We start from the raw sequence: 18685 nt of genomic DNA, 5'->3' as shown, positions 1-18685 counted from the left end.
ACCGCCGAGGGCGCCGCTGCGGCCGGGACTACGTTTGTGGCCAACGCGAAGACCGCGCGCTTCTACGCTCGGATCTATTTTTCGTCGGCTTCCGCGATAAGCGTCGCCGGCCTTTGCCGCGCCTGCGCGCGCGAGGGGCGGGGCCGGAATCGGTACCGGGCCCGCGGCGCTCGCGGTAAACCATGGCTTGTGCGTAACTCGGGTCTAAAGGCCGGATGGGCGAGTTCGCCGCCAGGAGGGCGAAGCGGACGAAGCCGGCGTGGGGTGGGGGGGAGCCTTCTGCCGCCGGTGTGTTTTGCAAACCGCGGTTTGCGTGATGGGGAGGCCAACAATCGTGGCTTCTTTGAGAAAAAACAACCCGGTTGAGCCAACCGTGGTTCGTCGCTCCCGTTGCGGGAGACGGGAGAGGAGCCTCCGGGCGGAGGAGGAAGGGTCGCCCTGGGGCCCCGCGGAGCTCCCGGGCTCCGACTGAGCGGGGGTCCGGCGGGGTCCCTGCAGGGTCTCCCCAGAAGGAGAGCTGGGCTGCCCGGGGGGCTTCTCTCCGCCCCGGCGCCCCCTTGGAGGAGGGAGGGGAGCGGTGGTCCGTTGCGCGTCCTCCCCCCCGAGTTCGGGTTCTTTCTGGGCTCCTCTGCGGGAAGACGGGCTGGGGGACGCTCCTTGCAGGCGGAAGCCACTCGGGGGGGGACGGGACGCACCCAAACCGCCCAGGAGCTTCGGGGCGCCGCCTGCAGCCCCTCCCTCCCCCTCGCTGGGTGCGGAGGGTGCGCCGAGCTTTGTCCTTCAGCCGCCTCCCCAATCCGGCCGCAGCTTCCGCTTCCCCCAGCCCTTCGGAGCGGTTGCCTCATGAGGAGCCCCCGGCGAGGGTCCCTCCCGTGGCGGTTGGGGCTGGCTCAGCCCGAGCCTTGCCTCATCCGAGGTTGCACAAAGCTGCCAGGAACAGTCCGGCCTCCCCGGCCCCTTGCTTCATACTTTCCCCAGCCTCTCCTCCAAGGATTGGGGGGGGGGGTGTCCCGCAAGCCCCCTTTCTCCCTGAAGCCATTGCCGCCCCAAACGGAGAACAGAGGAGGCTAACTGGGTGTCTCCCCTCCCTCCAGGGACCCCTCCCCCCTCCTGGGTCTGAGTGGTTTTTTTAGGACAGGGAGAGGCCGGCCTCGAGTCTGGCTGCATTTTTCATATTTTGGGAACACAAACTGTCTGCACAAAAGGGGGGGAGGTGGAGAGGTTTTCCAGATTGTGCATTTCTTGCAACCTTTATTTCTGCTGGGACTCGAACTAGATAGCAGAACATGCCATGTTGTTCCACAAGGAGGGGGGTGGCTGGAGGTCCAGGGACTGCAAAGAAGGGTTTGGGGACCCTTCCCGTGGCATGGGATCATTGCTTCCCCTTGGTGGGGAGCCCGTGTCGCCTGGGAACAGTGGAAGGCCACGTATGGCATCCGCTCCCAAAGGGGCTGGCTGAGATGTGAAGGCCACGGAAGGAAGGGCTGCCTTGCCCAAAGTCCTGGGGAGACGGAAAGCATGCTGTTGGCATAAAAATCCGGGTTATGAAGCCCCCCCCCTTTCCTCCGGGCAGGTCCCTGATCTGAGTGGAGCTGCCTCAGTTTCCCCAGCAGGCAGGGGAGGTCAGTCTCAAACCCCTCCTTTGCTGGCTCTTGTGCCTGGGCAGCTCCAGGCCCAGCAGAGGTGAGGAAGGGGCGCCAGGAGTTCAGGGCTGGTCTTGGCCTCCATTGCCCCCCCAGAGCGTCCTGGCCGCCTCCCCTCTTCCTGGCTCCTTTGAGGCCCCCTCTGCGGTTTCTGGCCGCCTGCAGCCTCAGAGAGGCTGATTCATCACTCAGGTTCTGTGCAAAACAAGGCAGAAACCGCAAGGCCCGGCTGGAGCCAGGAAGCCCCCAACTGCGTTGAGGTGTCCTCTGCAGCCTTGCCAGGAACCTCTGGAGCCAGCTGACCATGGAGCCCTGGGCCGCTGCTGGGAGAGGTCCCGGCACTGGCTGTGCCCCCACCACCACCTGGAGGCGAATATCTGCCCCACCGTGGAGGGCAGGTGCTGAGTGGGGGGAGCACAACTAGGCTGGGTCAGTCTGTGATGCTGGGGGTGGCTGCCAGTTCTGGGGTGCAGTTGCTCCCTGCTGCCCCATCTCTGCCCCATTCCGGAAGCTGACCTGGGATGAGGCCATCTCAGAACCTGGCTGGCGAGGGGGCCGGTGTTCCACCTGGTGTGCAGCCCCAGAGGATCAGTGTCAGGCTGCCGGGCCTGTTAGGCAGGAGGCCACCCTAGACTTTTATCCTACGCGCCCCACAGCTTCCACCTGGAGTGCCAGTTCATGGAATCCGAAAGGTCAGGTACGATGAACAGCTTAAATCAAATTTAAACAGGAATAGTCCCCGTACATACTGTGCAACACACAGCACGTCAAGTATATACACTGCAAACTACTGAAGATGCAAAAAAGAGGAACTTGAAAATCAACCTGTATTTTGGCAGTTTGTTTTGTCTACTTTTTTGTTTTTCTCTTTAGCAAGTACATGTCATAAACAATGGTATAATGAATACCTTAGCATTCACTACTAACTTAAAATATGTTTACTGTGCAACAAATTTTGTGGTCTGCTTATTGATATAGCTCATGTTTGTTTATTGGCATTGAGCTTTGGATGAAAAATCAACCTTATATTTATTAGCATCCACATTTCAAATTGCAGTTTAATACTGACACAAACTTTGTTTCCCCTCTGACTGGAAAGCTTCAGGTCGTCCCCGCTAAGAGAGTCAACCATCTCCAGCCTGTTAAAACAATAATTGCACCACAACAAGGAAACAAATTCTGAAAGGCTTAAAAAAGCTGCTTTTTGTGAGACCTTCCTGAAGCCAGAAGAGCTTCCTTTGTTGCTCAATGCACAGTTACTCCTTGACTTACAACCACAATGTAGCCTGACATTTTGGTCGCTAAGCCATTCAGTGAGTTTTGCCCCATTTTACGACCTTCCTTGCCGCTATTGTCAAGCGTAGCACTACTGGTGTTAACGTTAGTAACCTGCTTGTTAAATGAAACCGGCTTCCTGATTGACTGCTTGTCAGAAGGTCGCAAAAGGGGATCACGTGACCCACCCCCCCACACTGTGACCGTCATAAATACGAGCTGGCTGCCCAGCCTCTGAATTTTGGTCACGTGGCTGCGGAGATGCTGTGACGGTTTTGTGAAAAACAGCCAGGAGCCCCTTTTCCAGTGCTGTGGGAACTAGGCAGAGTTGATACAGGAACCCGGCTGTCTGTTTTCCTTGTGCCTCTCCTGTTGGTCGCCATTTTGCCTTGGTCGCTGGGGCAGCTTCACCTGTGCAGGTGGCATGACCTGCCCTTCGGAGAGGCACAGCCAGGCAGAGGGTTGGGGGCAACGCCTGGGCCACCACGACTGCCACCGTGCTTCTCCCTCCCAGCTCCCCAGGGCAACAAGGGCAGCCGCTGGGGGTGAACAGGAGCCCTTGTGGGGCCCTGCCTCCCTCCAGCCAGGACCCCTCAGCCCCTGCCTCCATCCCTCTCCTGGGAGGCTGCTGGCTGGGCTGCTTGGCTGTGAACAGCCCTCCCAGCAGTCGCCAATCTCTGCCCCATCCCTCCGCTGCCCCCTCCTCGCCAGGGGTCTTCACAGGTGGCCTGGGGGGCTCTGCCTTCTGCTGCCCAGGGAGAGACCCCCCAGGTTCCACTGAATCCCTTTGGCGCAACAGGGGGCGCTTCGCCCTTTCATGAGGAGTTGGGGGTTGAGGGCTGCAAGGAGTTGATGTTCTGCTGCTCAGGGACACCCCCTCCAAAGGAAGTGGGGGGAGCTGGAACAACCTGCCAGCCACTGTGGGGCGACAACATTCATGTGCACCTGGCCCGCGATGGGAAGGAGCCCCCTCTGACCGCCCCCCCCTCGCCTGGTGGGCTTCTCTCGGCCGCCTCTGGCGCCCGAGGCTTTCTGCGGAGGGCGGGGGGTCCCGCTTCGTTCTCTCCCAGGCCCGGCTTCTCTCCCGCCTGCGCCCTGACCTCCCACCCGCGGGTGGCGGAGGAGGGCCGCCCGCTCGCCAGGTGCCCCGCGGTCACGAGAAGCGGCCGAAGGACCAGCGGCCCGGGCTGCTGCGGCTGCCACTCGCGCTGCGGCCCAAGCCGTCAGTTCCTCCGTCTCCGCCCGCCACGCGCGACTATGCCTCCCGGCAAAACGCGCAGGAGGGGTCGCGGCGGGAAGGGCGACGCTGCCCCGCTTGGCTCCCCCGCCGGCCGCAGTGGCGGGCGCGCCTCGGCTGCCAAGCTGGGCAATAAGGACGTTTCGGCCAAGGGAAGCACCGGCTCTTGCGCGCGTGGGAGACCGGGTGGGCCTCCCCGCCCCACGCGCGTGGCACCTTTGAAGGCCTGAAAGGCCGCTCGGCTCCCGAGACCTCAGCCCGGCTCTGGGAAAGGATGAGGAGGCCCCGCCCGTTTGCTCCCCGGCTGTCCCTTGCCTCGAGTGGGGCAGGTAACCGGGGGAAGGCGGGGCCTGAGGCCGGCAGGGCCCACCTGGAGCTTCTGCGCTCTTCTTCAGGGAGAGCTCCCCGCAGAAAAGGGGCGGTGGGGGGAGGCAGGCGGTCTGACCCGCGGCTCTTGCGGCCCAGCCTTGGGCCCGGGGCTCCAGGGTCTTGGGCCTAGCAGCTTGTCTGCCCCAGGCCAGCCCCAAACTTCAGGAGGTGGGGCCTTCTGGATGTCCTCCTTGCCCGCTGATGGAACCCTGCAGATGGATGGACCTCCCTTGGGGTGGGACTTTGCCATCGGTTCTGGAAGGAGATGTGAACTTCATAATTGTGTACACACACACACACACACTAGAGTCCAGGTGTCCTCCAACTTGGCACCTTTAAGATTTGTGCACTTCTGGGAGTTTGTTCACAAGTCTTAAAAGTTGCCAAGTTTGGAGATTTCGGGGCTAGACTAAGTGAAACCCTGGGAACCAGGCCTTGCTCACCCTAAGTGTGAAGAAGGCGATTACTGGCCCCCAGGTCAGGGTTGATTTGTTTGGCAGGCCCCGTAAATCCTGCAACGCCTTAACTTGTCCAAGGAGCCCCCTCCTCTTATTTTCTGTAGGTTGAGAAGGAGCTGCCCACCAATGCCCCCCCCCCCCGGCCACTGGCTGGGCCTGGCAAAGTCACCACAAAACGATGACTTTCCTTGCCCAGGTTTGCATAGCTGAGCGCCCAGGTGGCACCCCCGGAGCTCCGACCGGGTTCCCCCTTCGGCCAAAGCGGCTCCTTTCCACTCAGGTGTTTTTCTTGTCCTGTTTTGGCTTGGCTGATCCATTTGGCTTTGCAGGTGTTCTTTGAGTGGCGGCAGGGGTGCGGAAACTAACAAAGGGGGAAGAGAAACGGGGACAGCACGCTCCTTGGTTGCAAGGAGGTTGCACTTACTGGACCGAAGAGGGTGTGTGTGTGTGTGGGGGGGGGGTCATTCATCATGGATTGTATCAGGCTGACCAGGGCTGGGAGCGGCTGGGAGTCTCAGCAGGAGGGCGATTTGGGCACCGAGGGGCAAAAGAGCCCACCTGCTGGCACTGATCCCCACAACCCCAGATCCCAGCTTTCTGGACACCAAATTACCCCCCCACACACACACACCCATGTTTTTTTATGACAGCCGGTTCGATCTACGATTAAGTCTCCAGAATTAGGAGGCTGCGAGTTCTAGTCCTGCCTGACATACAAGAGCCAAGTGGGGGACTTTGGGTCAGCCCCGGGGAGAAGACGACAAGGCCCAGCGTTCCAAGAGGGTGGCTGAGGAAGCCAGGTGGACTGGGCCAGGAGCCCCCGTGTGATTTAAAGGTGCCCCCAGAAAGCCACCAACTTTATAAATGGAATATTTTCGTACTTCTTCTCAAACTGAATTTGTTCAGGCCCAGCCGCAGCCTTTATGGTGCGTTTGGGTTACCTCTGGTAATGGCTGTTTTACCTTTCAGTCAGTGTGGCAGAGACCCACAGGGGGTCCTCAGGTTACGACCCCAACGTGGGATCGGGGCTTCCATTCTTAAGCAGGGCAAGTGAGTCACGCCTGACTTTACAACCTCTTTTGCCATGGCTGTTAAGCAGATCACTCAGTCGTTAAGCAGATCTGGCTCCCCTCCCCCCCTTGATTTTGTTTGTGGGAAGGCAGCTGGGAAGGCCCCGGAGGGCGAATCCGACCCTCTGAGTGACGTAAATGCAGGCGGTTAGCCCAGATTTGATCAGGGGACCCGGAGATGCTGCGACGGTTGTTACGGGCGAAGACCGTCCATAAGCCGCATTTTCTGGTGCAGTGGCAGCTTTAAATGGGTTGCTGAGCAAATGGTCCCCTGAATGGGGAACCTCCCTCCCTCCCTCCCTGTCCAGGCAGCCCTCAACTTACATTTCGTTTAGTGACTGTTCAAAGTGGCAATGGCACTAAAAGGAGGGGCTGACGACCATTGCAACCTGCCCCTGGTCACGGGATCGAAATCCAGACCCTTGGCCACTGACTCACATTTATGATGGTCTCGGTGTCCCATGGGGGGGCGGCACGTGATCCCCTTTTGTGACCTTTGGACCAGCAAAGCCAACGGGGAACCAGGCACACTGAACAACCATGTGGCTTACCAACAGCGGTGATTCACTTAACAACGGTGGCAAGAAAGGTTGTAAAATGGGGCTAAATTCAGTTCACAAACGTCTCGCTTCACCACAGAATTTCAGGGCTCCGTTGTGGTCGTAAGTCGAGGACTTTTTCCTCTCCTTTGTAGCCTTGGCATTTTGCACAGAACAAGCCCAGTGCAGAGGAGCTCAGGAGGGGGTCTTTGATGGGGGAGGGGTCCTTTGTGGGGTGGGGGAGTGGAGGGAGAAGGACCCCAACAACAGCAGCTGCATACACAGGCAGCCCCCACCGCCATTTTGTGAGAGCACCCACAGCAACGCTGTGATGGGCCCGATCGCATCCGCCTGGAGAGGGGAGGCCATCCGGGGTCCCCAGGCCGCTCCCAACAGCCGAGTCCGGCCCCTGCGAGCCTGAGCAGGCCTGTCCTCTCCTACCCCCAGAGAGGAGGAGGAGGAGGAGGAGGAGGAGGTGGAGGGGAATCCCCCATGACCAGTCAAAGGCCCCGCCGTGACTCAGAGGCTAGTGGCAGCTTACTTCCCACGGGGATCTTCCCTTTTCTCCAGCCAGAGCCGGCCGACTCACCCCAGGCCTTGGGCGGCGGGGGGGTGGGGGGAATGAGGCTGCATCCCTCTTGGGTCCCTGGGGACTCCCCACAAATGGCCTAGCGGGTGGGCTTCCCACCCACCCCTCCCAGAACGTCTCTCCGGCCCCCACCAGGCTAGCCCCCTCCCGGACTGCCGGATCCCCGGACGTTCCCAAGGCCGGCCAGGATTCTGCCTGGCTGGCAGAGAGGCCGCTCCTGGGCCTTGGTTGGAGATGATGAGCGTGGCTGTCGGGTCCCAGGGGACGATGAGCTCATCCTGTGTCTCAACATCCAACTGGCAGTGCCCCCCATGAAAGTCTCAGTTGTTGCCCCACAGAGGAAAGGGGTAGTCAGCAAAATGGGCCACAAGATCCAGGCTCCACGGGAAGTGGAATCGCCCTCTGCAAAGGGCCAAATATGGGAAGAGAAAGAAGAGAAAAACCGGAAAGCAGATCCAAGGACTCAAAGAAGACCCCCCCCCATGGGATTCCCCCCACACACGGAGGCCTAGGCCTGGCAGGCCAGGGGTTGAGTGCATGCAGGCATCCTTGTAAGCACTGGGCCTTTTCCCCTTCAACTGAAAAGGATGAAGAGCAGGGGGTCCAAAAGGAACCCCTTCATTGGAAGGGACTTTATCTGAACACCAGGCAAAGCAGAGTCTAGGATATGTGCAGGCATAGATAAAGGGAGTTAAAACCCCTCCTCTCATTCAGATGTGGATTTAGTCAAACAAAGAACCCACTAGGTAATTCCCCCTCCCGTGTCTTCCATGGCTGGAATTTTTATGGCTCCTTCTCATCTTGTTATCTCTTCAATGTATATGTATATCATGTATATCATGTGCAAGTTATAGGATTTACTATATTCAGGTTACATCATAAAGGATTATTTGTACCAACTTCTCCCACTTCTTCCATTGAAGAATGGCAGATACACGGATCTGACATCCTCCTTGGATACGGTGCAAATATTATCTAAAGGTTTAAAATAAATAAATAGGTTTAGCCTGTGTTCTCATTTGGGCATCCTGTTTTTTGCCAAGCCCACTCTGGGAAGAGCGCAGAGAAAAGCAACGAAGAGGATGAGGGGCTGGAGGCTAAAACATACCCAGAACGGTTGCTGGGATTGGGTAGTGAAGAGAAAGACCAGGGACCCCAGGATAGCAGTCTTCCAGTATTTGAGGGGCTGCCCCAAAGAAGAGGGGGGCCAACTTATTTTCCAAAGCCCCCGAAGGAAGAAGAAGAAACAAAAGTCATCAAGGAATCTGGAATTGAGGAGAAACGTTCCAACGGTGAGAACAGTTCACCAGCAGAACGGCTTGCCACCAGAAGTTGTGGATGCTCCAACGCTGGAGGTTTCTAAACAGAGCTGGTCTGAAATGGTGGAAGTTGCATTAGAAGACCCCCCCCCAGCTGCCTCCCAGCTCTGCAACTCTGCTAATCAGTGCTTGATTGACCTGGATCTAGCATTAATCGACACCCAACCAGTCTCCCAGCACACTCTCCTTGAAACGCTTGTCTGCACAAGTCACCAGGGCTGCATTCACACGCCCGCTAGCCCAGATAAATGCAGGACACCAGGCTCTTCATGCAGCAGGCAAGGGGTGAACCTTGGTTCCTGCTTCACGCCGAGCCCCAAGCGCCCAGAGGGAGAGGCTGGGCATTGGGTGGCATGAAAACTCCCACCTTCCACCTGGGGATTTCCCCATGAGACACCGTGGAAGGGAGCAGGGAGACAAAGGAGGCCTCCCCTGCCCTGTCTGGGAGCAGAAGAGGGAAACTCCAGGTGGGTCACTGGAGGGGTGGTGGCTTCCCTGCCCCTCTCGAGTCACAGGATGACCCTGGGGGACCTCAGCTCTCCGGGGCTCCTGCAGAATAAGCTTCCCCTGGGCAGACAACCGGAGTCTCCTTCTGGATGGGGTGTGTGTGGGACGTGGCTCTCCCTGGGTGCTCTCGCTTTGACAAAGCCTTTCTATACAGGGAGGCCTTTGGACTTGCCATGCCAAGCCCCCTCCCCCCACGTGCCCAGGGTGGGGAGGGGGCCCTTTGCCTCCTCCTGGAAGGGAGACGAAGAGCCCTGGAGCTCTGAGAGGTGTCAGCAGAGGTTGCCCCACAAGGGAGGGAGCGGTTCCTCCCCTGCAGCTGGACAGGCCGCGCTGTGCTCAGTGCCTCCAGCTCAGCAGGATGAAACCACAGGCTGCCGGGCCCCCGACCTTGAGTGCCACATTCCAATGGGCCCAAAGGTCTCAGCCAGCAGGGCGAGGGGAGAGGTGTGTTAGGGGGCCCAGGTCCCCCCACCCTGCCTCCTCCTCCTCCTGGGACTTGGGGAGAGCTGGCTGGGAGGGAGGGAGGGCAGCCTGCAGCGTGAAAGCTCTGTCCGCAGTCCCAATTCAGCCAGGATGTCCAATAAGTTCCTGGTCAGCCTGTCTGGGCAAAACCGCCCAGGGTCCTCCTCACGGGCCAGCCCCCTGCCTCAGGCCCCGGGGCCCTTGGTCTGGCAGAGAGGCACCTGCCCTGTTCTTGGGGGAGGCACGAAGGAAAGGGGAGGGCTCTGGGAGTGTCCCGGCCTCCTCCGTGGACCCCAAGACAGAGCCAGGGCTGCCCCGAGTGCTCCCCCAGGGCTGGGCCTGTGTCTGGGGCTTGGCCAGACGAAGAAGAACGCCCAGGCAGCGGGCCTGGGTTGGAGGCTGGGGCAGGCAGCCCCCTGGTCCAGCCAGCAGCCCAAGGCCACCCTTCTCCTAGCCCACCCCTCGCCCTGAGGGCCTCCATCCCACCCTGCCCTGTCAGAGGGAGCGAGGGGGCAGTGGGGCAGCGCCTGAAGGGGCTCTGGAGCCGCCGATGCCAACCCACAGAGGGCCAGGAACCAGGTGCGGGGGGAGGGGGCAGGGAAGCCAGATGGGCCGCGGGACGTGGGATCCCAGCGGTGGCAGCAGCTTGCGAGCCCCGTCAAGGCGGACGGCTGCCCTCTTCGAACCCGCCGCCAGTCCCGGCTGTGTTTCACATTTCCTGTTGAGACAGGTCCAGGAAGCGGCAGCGCCCCCGATTCTCCCCCTCGTCCGGGGGTGGGGGAGGGACCGCGGCTGACTCAGCCTTTCCCCCCTTCCCTCTCCCCGCGGACCATAAAGGGCCCCGCCGGCGGTCGGGCTGCAGACGGCTGTACTCGGCTGAGCTTGGCACTACCCGCAGCCCCGAGCAGGAGAGACGCGTTGCACCCGAGACCCCCGCCCGCCTCGCCTCCGCAGCCATGAGGGTCCCCGCAGCCCCGGCCTTCCTCCTCTTCCTCCTGGCGCTCCTGCCGCTGCCCTGCACGAGGGCTGCCCCCTGGAAGGAAGGGTCCGCTGGTAGTCCACTTCCCCGGGGACGCGGTCAGCGGCTTGACGGACCGGGAGCTTGCCGTCGTGAGTCCCCAAGCTGCGCGCTCTCGCGGGCCCTACGCTGGACAGGCCCCCCCGCCCCCGCCGCCTTTCGTACTTGGCGAGAGCGAGCGGGGCGGCGCGATCCTCCGGCGCGCCCGGCTGCCTCCAGTCCCCGCAGGCCCCGTGCGCTTTTAACTGGCGCTGCGCTGCGCTCGCCCGGCCCAGGTCAGGTGGCGCAAGTGCGGGCGCCGTTGTGAGACACCAACCCCGCCTGTGACCCCACCCGGCTCTTCATTGGGTGCCAGTGACTGACTGTGGACCCCGGGTGACCGAGGTCAACAAGACGGTCCTGCCCGTCCCCCCGCGGCCCGCCCACCGCTTGCCACACCTCCGCCGGCTGCCTTCCTCGGCCAGAAGCCCTCCGCTAGCGCCCTCTTCTCTCCTCCGCAGCGCTACCTCCAGCGTTACGGGTACTTGACGGCGACCAACCCCGGGGGACAGGTGAAGCTGGAGACCCCCCTCAAGGCCATGCAGAAGCGGCTGGGCTTGCCGGAAACAGGGCAGCTGGACGCCTCCACCCGCGCGGCCATGCGGGCGCCCCGCTGCGGAGTGCCCGACGTGGGTAGCTTCCAAACCTTCCAGGGCGACCTCAAGTGGGACCACACAGACCTCACCTACCGGTGAGCGAGCGGGCACCGTCGGCGGGTTCACAGCCCCCCGCGGCGGACTGCAAGTGGAGGGGACCCCGAGAGTCAGATTGGGGAAGGCTGCCCTCCCCCAGAGGCAGACCCGTGTTTTCCCGGGCGTGCGTGTGTGTGCGCGCGAGGAGGGGGCTGGGGCAGGGCTTGCTTGGGGGCGCCCGGCAGACTGGCAGCCTCCGAGCCTCCTCCTCCTCCTCCTCTGCTCCTTGGCAGGGTGGTCAACTATTCCCCTGACCTGGACGGCTCCATCATCGAAGACGCTTTCGCCAGAGCCTTCCGGGTGTGGAGCCAGGTGACGCCCCTCACCTTCACCCGCCGGCAGGAGGGGGAGGTGGACATCCTCATCCAGTTTGGAACCGGAGGTGAGTTGGGGGAGGAGAAGAGGGTTGGGGGCAGCTGGGATCCCCCTCCCCTGTCTGCCTGCCTGGAGGCTCCGAGCTTGGCAGGATCCCCGCCGGGACTGTGACCCTTCTCCCCCCCAGAGCACGGTGATGGCTACCCTTTTGATGGCAAGGACAACCTCCTGGCCCACGCCTTCCCTCCCGGCAAAGACCGGTTCAGCGGGGACGCCCATTTTGACGACGACGAGCTCTGGACGCTGGGCACGGGCATAGGTGAGTGGCCCCCGGGCTGGCTGGTGCATCTCTGGGCCCCGGAGCCTTGCCCGCCTGACGGCCGCTTCCCCTCTTCTCCAAGCAGTGGTGAAGACCTACTTTGGCAACGCCAACGGCTCTTCCTGCCGCTTCCCCTTCACCTTTGAGGGCAGAAGCTATGCCTCCTGCACCACCGACGGGCGAGATGACGGGCTGCCCTGGTGCGCCACCACCCCCAACTTTGACCGGGACAAGAAATACGGCTTCTGCCCCAGCGAACGTGAGCAGCCGATGCTCGGGAAGTGGGAGGGGGGAGTGGAACGGGACGGGACAGGACAGGGCAGAACAGAGTATAGAACAGAACAGAGCTGGGAGGGACCTTGGAGGTCTTCTAGTCCAGCCCCCTGCTCAAGCAGCAGGCCCTGGCCCAGCAGGCTCCAACCTTTGGGCCCCAGGGAGCCGTTCCACGCCGAGAGGTTCTTCAGTGGGCCGGAGGGGGCCTGGTTTCGAATGCTGCTGGAAGGGGCTCCGCTGGTTGGCACGTCCCGGTTTCCGGCCTGCCGTGGCCTGGGGTTGGGGGCCCCTGCCCAAAACCATTTCAGAGAAGTGGCTGGAATCTCCTGTGAGTGGATTGATCAGGACTGAGACCCTGATTGCCCCCACGGGGTGTGGGGAGATGGGGGGCGTCCAAAAGTGGGCACCTGCCCAGCCCCTCCCAGGGGCAGAAGCGAAAAGGGGAGGGGGAAGCAAGCAGGCCCCACTCAGACTCTAACTGGGGGAGGTGTCCCCTTCCACCCATTTGGGAGCCCCTGGTCCTTGTTTAGCTTTAAGCCCCTGGTGGGTGGCGTATCAATTGAATGTAATAAATAGCCAAGAGAACTGGGGGGAGTTTGGTCTCCTGGGACTATTGGCTGAGTTCCTTTCTCCTGCCGGCTCTCCTAGTCCTCTTCACCTACGACGGGAACAGCGACGGACAGAAGTGCGTCTTCCCCTTTGTCTTCGAGGGCAAATCCTACCAGGGCTGCACCACCGATGGGCGCACAGACGGCTACCGCTGGTGTGCCACCACCGCCAACTTTGACCAGGACAAGAAATATGGCTTCTGCCCGAATAGAGGTAGGTGGGGTGGGGGGCAGGTGGTGGTCAGGAGGAGGTGCAGTGTGGGGAAAGCCCTCTGCCTGTGCCCAGGGACACGCCCTGGCATTACTGGGGGGCTGAAGCTGCAGAGCCCCCAGACCAGCCCTGACCGTCTCCTGTTCCGCTCCAGGCGGTTCTGCTTGGCCGTTGAGGCCTTCGGGCTGCCCAGACTTCTGGGTCTGGGGGCCAAGGCTGACTCTCCCTCTCCCCCCACCCCCAGACACGGCCGTGACTGGAGGGAACTCCCAGGGCGAGCCCTGCTCCTTCCCCTTCAAGTTCCTGGGCCAGACGTACAGCAGCTGCACCTCCGAGGGACGCACTGATGGGAAGCTCTGGTGCGCCACCACCAGCGACTACGATGCAGACAAGAAGTGGGGCCTTTGCCCTGACCAAGGTAAGGGGGAAGCCCGCCTCCCCGCCCTCCTGGTGGGGTGGGGACTCAGCCCACCCACCCGAGTGCCAGGCGAGGCGGAGAGCAGCCCGTTCCTTGCCCCAGCTCCTGTCTGAAAGCAGGCAGAGTAGTAGAGAAATAGCGGATAAATAGGGACCATTTCCATGCGCCTTTGGCACACACCTGGGCTGGCCCCAGAAGAGCCTTTCAGGCAGGGCTGAGCACCGTGGCCCCGGAACATGACCGGGCAGGGTACCCTTCACTTGTGCACGCACACACACGCACCAAGAGAGGGGAATGGCTGCCTTCCTCAGCAGAAGAAGGGTGGGGGGGGGAGAGGAAGATCCAGGGGCCCCAGGGACTGAGGGCCCCGGTCCAGCCTCTGCTGCCGCTTTGCACCCCCAGGTTACAGCCTCTTCCTGGTGGCGGCACACGAGTTCGGCCACTCGCTGGGCCTGGAGCACTCCAGCATCCGGGAAGCCCTCATGTACCCCATGTACACCTACCTGGCCGACCTCCAGCTGCATTCAGATGATGTGGACGGAATCCAGTATCTCTATGGTGAGCAGGTGGGGGGGTCCCTGGAACAGGCAGCCCTCTGGCCCTGCCTGGGAGCTCCCGAGGGAATGGGGGGCTATTCAGAGACCGTGTCCTGAGTGACCTTGGTCTGGAAGCCGTTTCCAGGAAAAACAGGAGGCCCAAATTACTTTAGCATGATGTGGAAGGACCCCTGGAGGTCCTCTAGCCCACCCCTGCAAAGCACCGCAGTCCCCACAATCAAAGGAGCTCCACTCTTGAGCTGCTTCCGCACCAGGGGAGGGGAACTCTGTGCCTCTGATGCTTGTGCTGCCCCCCCCACTAGGTCGAGGATCAGGCCCTCAGCCCACGCCGCCCAGCCCCCCTCCCCAGGACCCCACCGAAGCTGGGGACTCCTCCACCGTGGACGACGATGGCTCTTCCGTGACCGAGACCCCTGCTGGGGACGGCCGGAGCAGCGCCTGCCGCCTGGGGGGCTTCGACGGGGTGGGCGAGATCCAGAAGGTGCTGCACTTCTTCAAGGACGGGTGAGAGGCGAGGCAGGAGGGGCCGGGCGGAGCTGGGGGCGGGGGTCTCTCTGTGCCCACGGAGGGCCCAGGCTGAGCTGCCTTTCCTGCTCAGGCAATACTGGCGCATGTCGGGCACTGGGGCCGGCCCCCTGGAGGGCCCCCTGCGCATCCAGAGCACCTGGCCGGCCCTCCCGGATGTGATTGACGCGGCTTTCCAGGACCCTCTGACCAAGAAGCGCTTCTTCTTCTCAGGTGAGGCCCCCTCCCCACCCAAGGGACCCTCAGGAGGCCCCCTGCCTCTCTCCCTGCGGAGGGGCCCCTGCTCAGCCACCCACCCTCCCACCCTTTCCTCTGCAGGCCAGCGCTTCTGGGTGTCCCAGGGGCCACGCCTGGTCGGCCCTCGGAGCCTGGACAAGCTGGGCATCGCGAGAGACGTGCGCAAGATTGTGGGGAGCCTGATTCGGACGAAGGGGAGGGTCCTGCTCTTCAGCGGAGACCAGTTCTGGAGGTGCGTGGTCTGGGGGGCGGCGGGGCTGAATGTGGGGGGGCCCTGCCCAACCAGGCCTTTCCTTTGGGAGCCTCCAGGAGCCCCAGCCAGCCCCTCCTTGGCCGGAGCTGCCCCCACCCAGCCCCGTCGGCTACTTTGCCTGGCCTGCCTGGGCCGGTGGGAGGCTGCGTCCCCTAGACCGCCTGGAGCCCCAGGGAGAAGGAAAGCGGAGCTGGGATTCTCAGTCTGGGCCCGAGAAGAGGCTCCCTCAGAGGCATCTAGAGGGCATCTTTAGGGGCCTTGCTAACTTTTCCTCCCCCCCCCAGGCTGGACGTGAAAAAGGAGCGGGTGGACAAGGGGTATCCGCGCTACCTTGACAGCCTCTTCCCTGGAGTCCCCGTTGATTCTAACTTGGTCTTCCAGTACAAAGGTAAGGGGGGCAGGAGGGGCCCGGGAGGGGGGGGAGCCGCCTCAGGTGGGGCCCAAGCAGCCCCCTCCTCATGGCTCCTGTGCCAGGGGCAGCCCGGGAACTCTCCCCCCCCCCCCCCAGCAAGCAGCTGTGGGGAATCGGGGCTGCAGGAGGGAGTCGGCCACTAGAGGGCAGCAGCGGGCAAGAGCATCCCTGACCCCCGCTGGCCCGCTGGCTGGTTCTGCCCAAGCAGGAGGGGGGAGGGGAACCCCCCATGTAGGGGGCACTGACACACACACACACACACACACACACACACATTGTGGGGCTGCTGGAGCTCCTCTGGTTTGGCTCTGGAGCACCCCCTCTTAGGTGGGGGCTTTCCTGGGAGAGAAAGGGGGATGCCTGAGTGCCTGAATTCGGTGGAAGAGCCCCCAAGAGACCCTCCAGGGTGTGGGGTGGGGGAAACTCCCCTTCCTCTCCTACTCTTGGTGGTTGCGGTCTGGGGGCTCTTTCTGCGCCCCCCCATCCCTGACTCCCTTCTGGGATGCAAAGCAGATGGGGAGGAGTCTGCTGGCCACGCCTGGCCCTGGGGAAGCTGTGGGGGCAAGGGCCTTTCTCCCCCCAAGGGAATAAGGCAGCCTTGGGGGACACCGTGAGGGGGTGGGGGCGGGGTGGAGCCCAGGCCGGGAGCTCTGGGTCTGGTTGAGGTGTCTCCCTCCCTCCCAGGAGCCTTTGCAGTAATGGGGGTGCTGCCCTGAACCCCACACCTCTCCTCTGCCTGGCCTCCTTGGACACGAGGAGATGACCTCTGGGGGCCCCTGAGGTTCCCTCCTTGGGGCCGCTCTGCGGTGCCTGCTTGCCTTCACCAGCCCTTTCCCCTCTTCCAGGGCGGTTCCACTTCTGCCGCGACCCCTACTGCTGGCAAATGAGCCCCCGCTACCAGGTGACCCGGGTGGGCTACTTCAAGCAGGACGTCCTGAAGTGCCCTGAACAGTGAGACGCATCCCACCTGGACCACCCCCCCTGCTTCGAAAGGCCTCTGGACACGGAGGCGGCATCGCTGCGCAGCTTTGACCCCTGCCTGGCTGGCCAGCTGATGGGGCTGCCTCTCTGATCGGTGGGCCAAACGCTGCCCTGGCCCCTCGGGCCCCCATGGCCTCCGGAAGACTTGCCAGGAGCAGGGAGGGGCTGCATGGGTGGGGGGAAATCCACAGATGCGAAGCTCCGGCCACGAGCCCCTCCCCTTGCCTCCCTCCCCTCCCCCGGAAGCCTCTGGTAGGGAGACCTCATGGGTGTGTGTGTGTGGGGGGGCTCTTTGCCGCTTTGGAACTAAGTATGTGCTATTGAAAGGGGGGGGCTCCTGTCTGCCCCCCACTTTGCTGCCTTTTGCCCTGGAATCCAACGCAGGCTCTGCCTTGCCAAGAGCTGCTTCCCATCGGGGGTGATTTGGATATCTGGCTTAAACAGAATGAGAGAGTTGGAAGGGACCTTGGAGGTCATCTAGTCCGGCCCCCTGCTGAAATTACTCCAGTAATTTTGGGGCTAAGGAAGGCGACAGAGCGGAGCCTTAAGGGCTCTGACTCCGTTTCGTGTGGAGGAGATTTTAACGTCCTTCTGCCTGGGCGGCCGAGAAGCTTCGATCGCTTCTCCCTGCAGAAGTTGAGCAAACTGATGCCAGGCTAAATTCCGGGTTTACTTTTCCCTTGGTTGTTTGGGGGCTGATGCCCGGCTTCCGTGCCATCTCTCCCTCCCTCCCTCCCCCTCCCTCCCCCCTCCTTATTTGGGGGAGGGCCTGCTGGGGTTCGCTTGGAGCATTGCCTGGACTGCTGTAAATTGGGCAACCTGCATCGTATCCCCGGTGCTGTCTTTTTGGAAATAAACATTTGGTTTTGTTTTATTTCTTGCACGTTTTCTGTCCATTCGGCTGTAACTGCTCCCTCGGGTGGGGAACCAGGTCCTGTCCGTCACACTTCAGGGGGTTCGTGCCGGTCTCCAGTCTGGGCCTCGTGTGGAAGAACCTGCAGCTCAGAAAGGCCACGTTTTTAATTTAAAAAAAGAAAAGTTCAGCCGTGCAAACTAGAAAATTTTACATTAAATGGCTCCACAAATTGTGTTATAGGAGCCCACAACCTACAACTGCTCATTTAGTGACCGAAATTACTGAAAAAAGTGGCTTGTGACCATTTTTCACACGACAGTCACGTGACCAAAATTCAGGCGCTTGGCAAGTGGCTCATATTTACAACGATCACCGTGTCCCGGGGTCACGTGATTGCCTTTTGCAACCTTCTGATTCACTTAACAACCATGTTACTGAACAACTGCAGTGTTTCACTTAACAATGGTGGCAAGAAAGTTCGTGAAATGGGGCAAAATTCATGTTGGGCTCATTGTGGTCATAAGTCAGGGACCCAGTCCTGGCCTGGTGAAGAAGCTCAAGAGAAACTGCGCTTAACCGAAGAGTCCCTAGATTTGGGGCTCCTCCGTCCCTTCCTGGGGCGGCTGGATTCCGCCTGGTCCCCCCCTTCCAGCCCCCTTTGCACCCTCAGGGCCAGCCAGCAAACAGGGTCCCCACTTTGTGGCCCCCGAAGAAGGCCGCCCATCCCTGGGCCGAGGGGGGTGCTTCCCTCCGCTGCCAGCCTTCACCCATCCCACCCCTCCCCCGCAGACCCCAAAGTGGCTCAGGTGGGCTGGGTGGCCCCAGCGTCTGCCCAGGGAGGGGGGCTGGGGAATCAGGCAGCCCCCCAGGCAGCTGGATGGAAAACCACATGAAACACGGGAGTAACCTCTGGGTCCCCAACAGGTTGACCCCTCCATCCCCCCCCCAAAGATCAGGGTTACTGTGCGATGACATGAGCCAAGGAGCTCCTGGCAGGTGGCAGAACGACTCGATCGCCCGTCTTGCCCAGCAGCCAAGCCTCTACCCGCCCCCCTCTGGAAACCTGCCCTTCCTGAAGCCCTGGGATTCAGCCCCCCCTGCAGCTCTGCCCCTGGGGAGGCAACCCCCCAGGCTCGCAGAGGAAGTCAGGGAAAGGACAGTAGGGAGAGCGGGGCTCACGGGGAGGGGTCCTCTCCTTCCACCAACCTCCTTCTCTCTCACCTTCCTCTTGGACGAGGCTGGGGGTCCTGCGGAAGGAGAACAGCTTAGATGGGTGCAGAGGTCTTTGGATAGTCAGGCGGGTGGCATGAAGGTGAAGCGGGAAAAGTAAACAGGGTCCGGTGTCTCCAGAAGCAGCCCTTGGCTTGGCAAGCAGGCAGAGCAAAGCCCCCTCCGATCCAGGATCTGGAAAGACAGACAGACAGAAGGACAGACAGACAGTCTCTCTCTCTCTCTCTCTCTCTCTCTCACACACACACACACACAAGGAAAAAGTGGCCTGCC

At 61.6% G+C, this 18685-nt stretch overlaps 1 protein-coding gene across 1 annotated transcript; it reads left to right on the top strand.

Moving 5' to 3' along the window:
- Positions 1-10321: 10321 nt before the first annotated feature.
- MMP9 (matrix metallopeptidase 9) lies at positions 10322-17200 on the top strand. The gene is given in 16 exon segments (XM_087959074.1): positions 10322-10507; positions 10509-10578; positions 10987-11216; positions 11451-11599; positions 11720-11851; positions 11937-12110; positions 12773-12946; positions 13188-13361; positions 13764-13919; positions 14221-14422; positions 14517-14656; positions 14762-14790; positions 14792-14849; positions 14852-14912; positions 15218-15321; positions 16191-17200. Coding segments are annotated over 16 exon segments (2046 nt in total). The 5' UTR covers positions 10322-10424; the 3' UTR covers positions 16301-17200.
- The last annotated feature ends 1485 nt before the right edge of the window (positions 17201-18685 follow it).

Source organism: Notechis scutatus, chromosome 3 (assembly GCF_049901735.1).
Source record: "Notechis scutatus isolate UNSWTSFEM ecotype Mainland chromosome 3, rNotScu1.2, whole genome shotgun sequence".
Classification (NCBI taxonomy): Eukaryota; Metazoa; Chordata; class Lepidosauria; order Squamata; family Elapidae; genus Notechis; species Notechis scutatus.
This window is presented reverse-complemented; position numbering and strand designations above follow the sequence as displayed.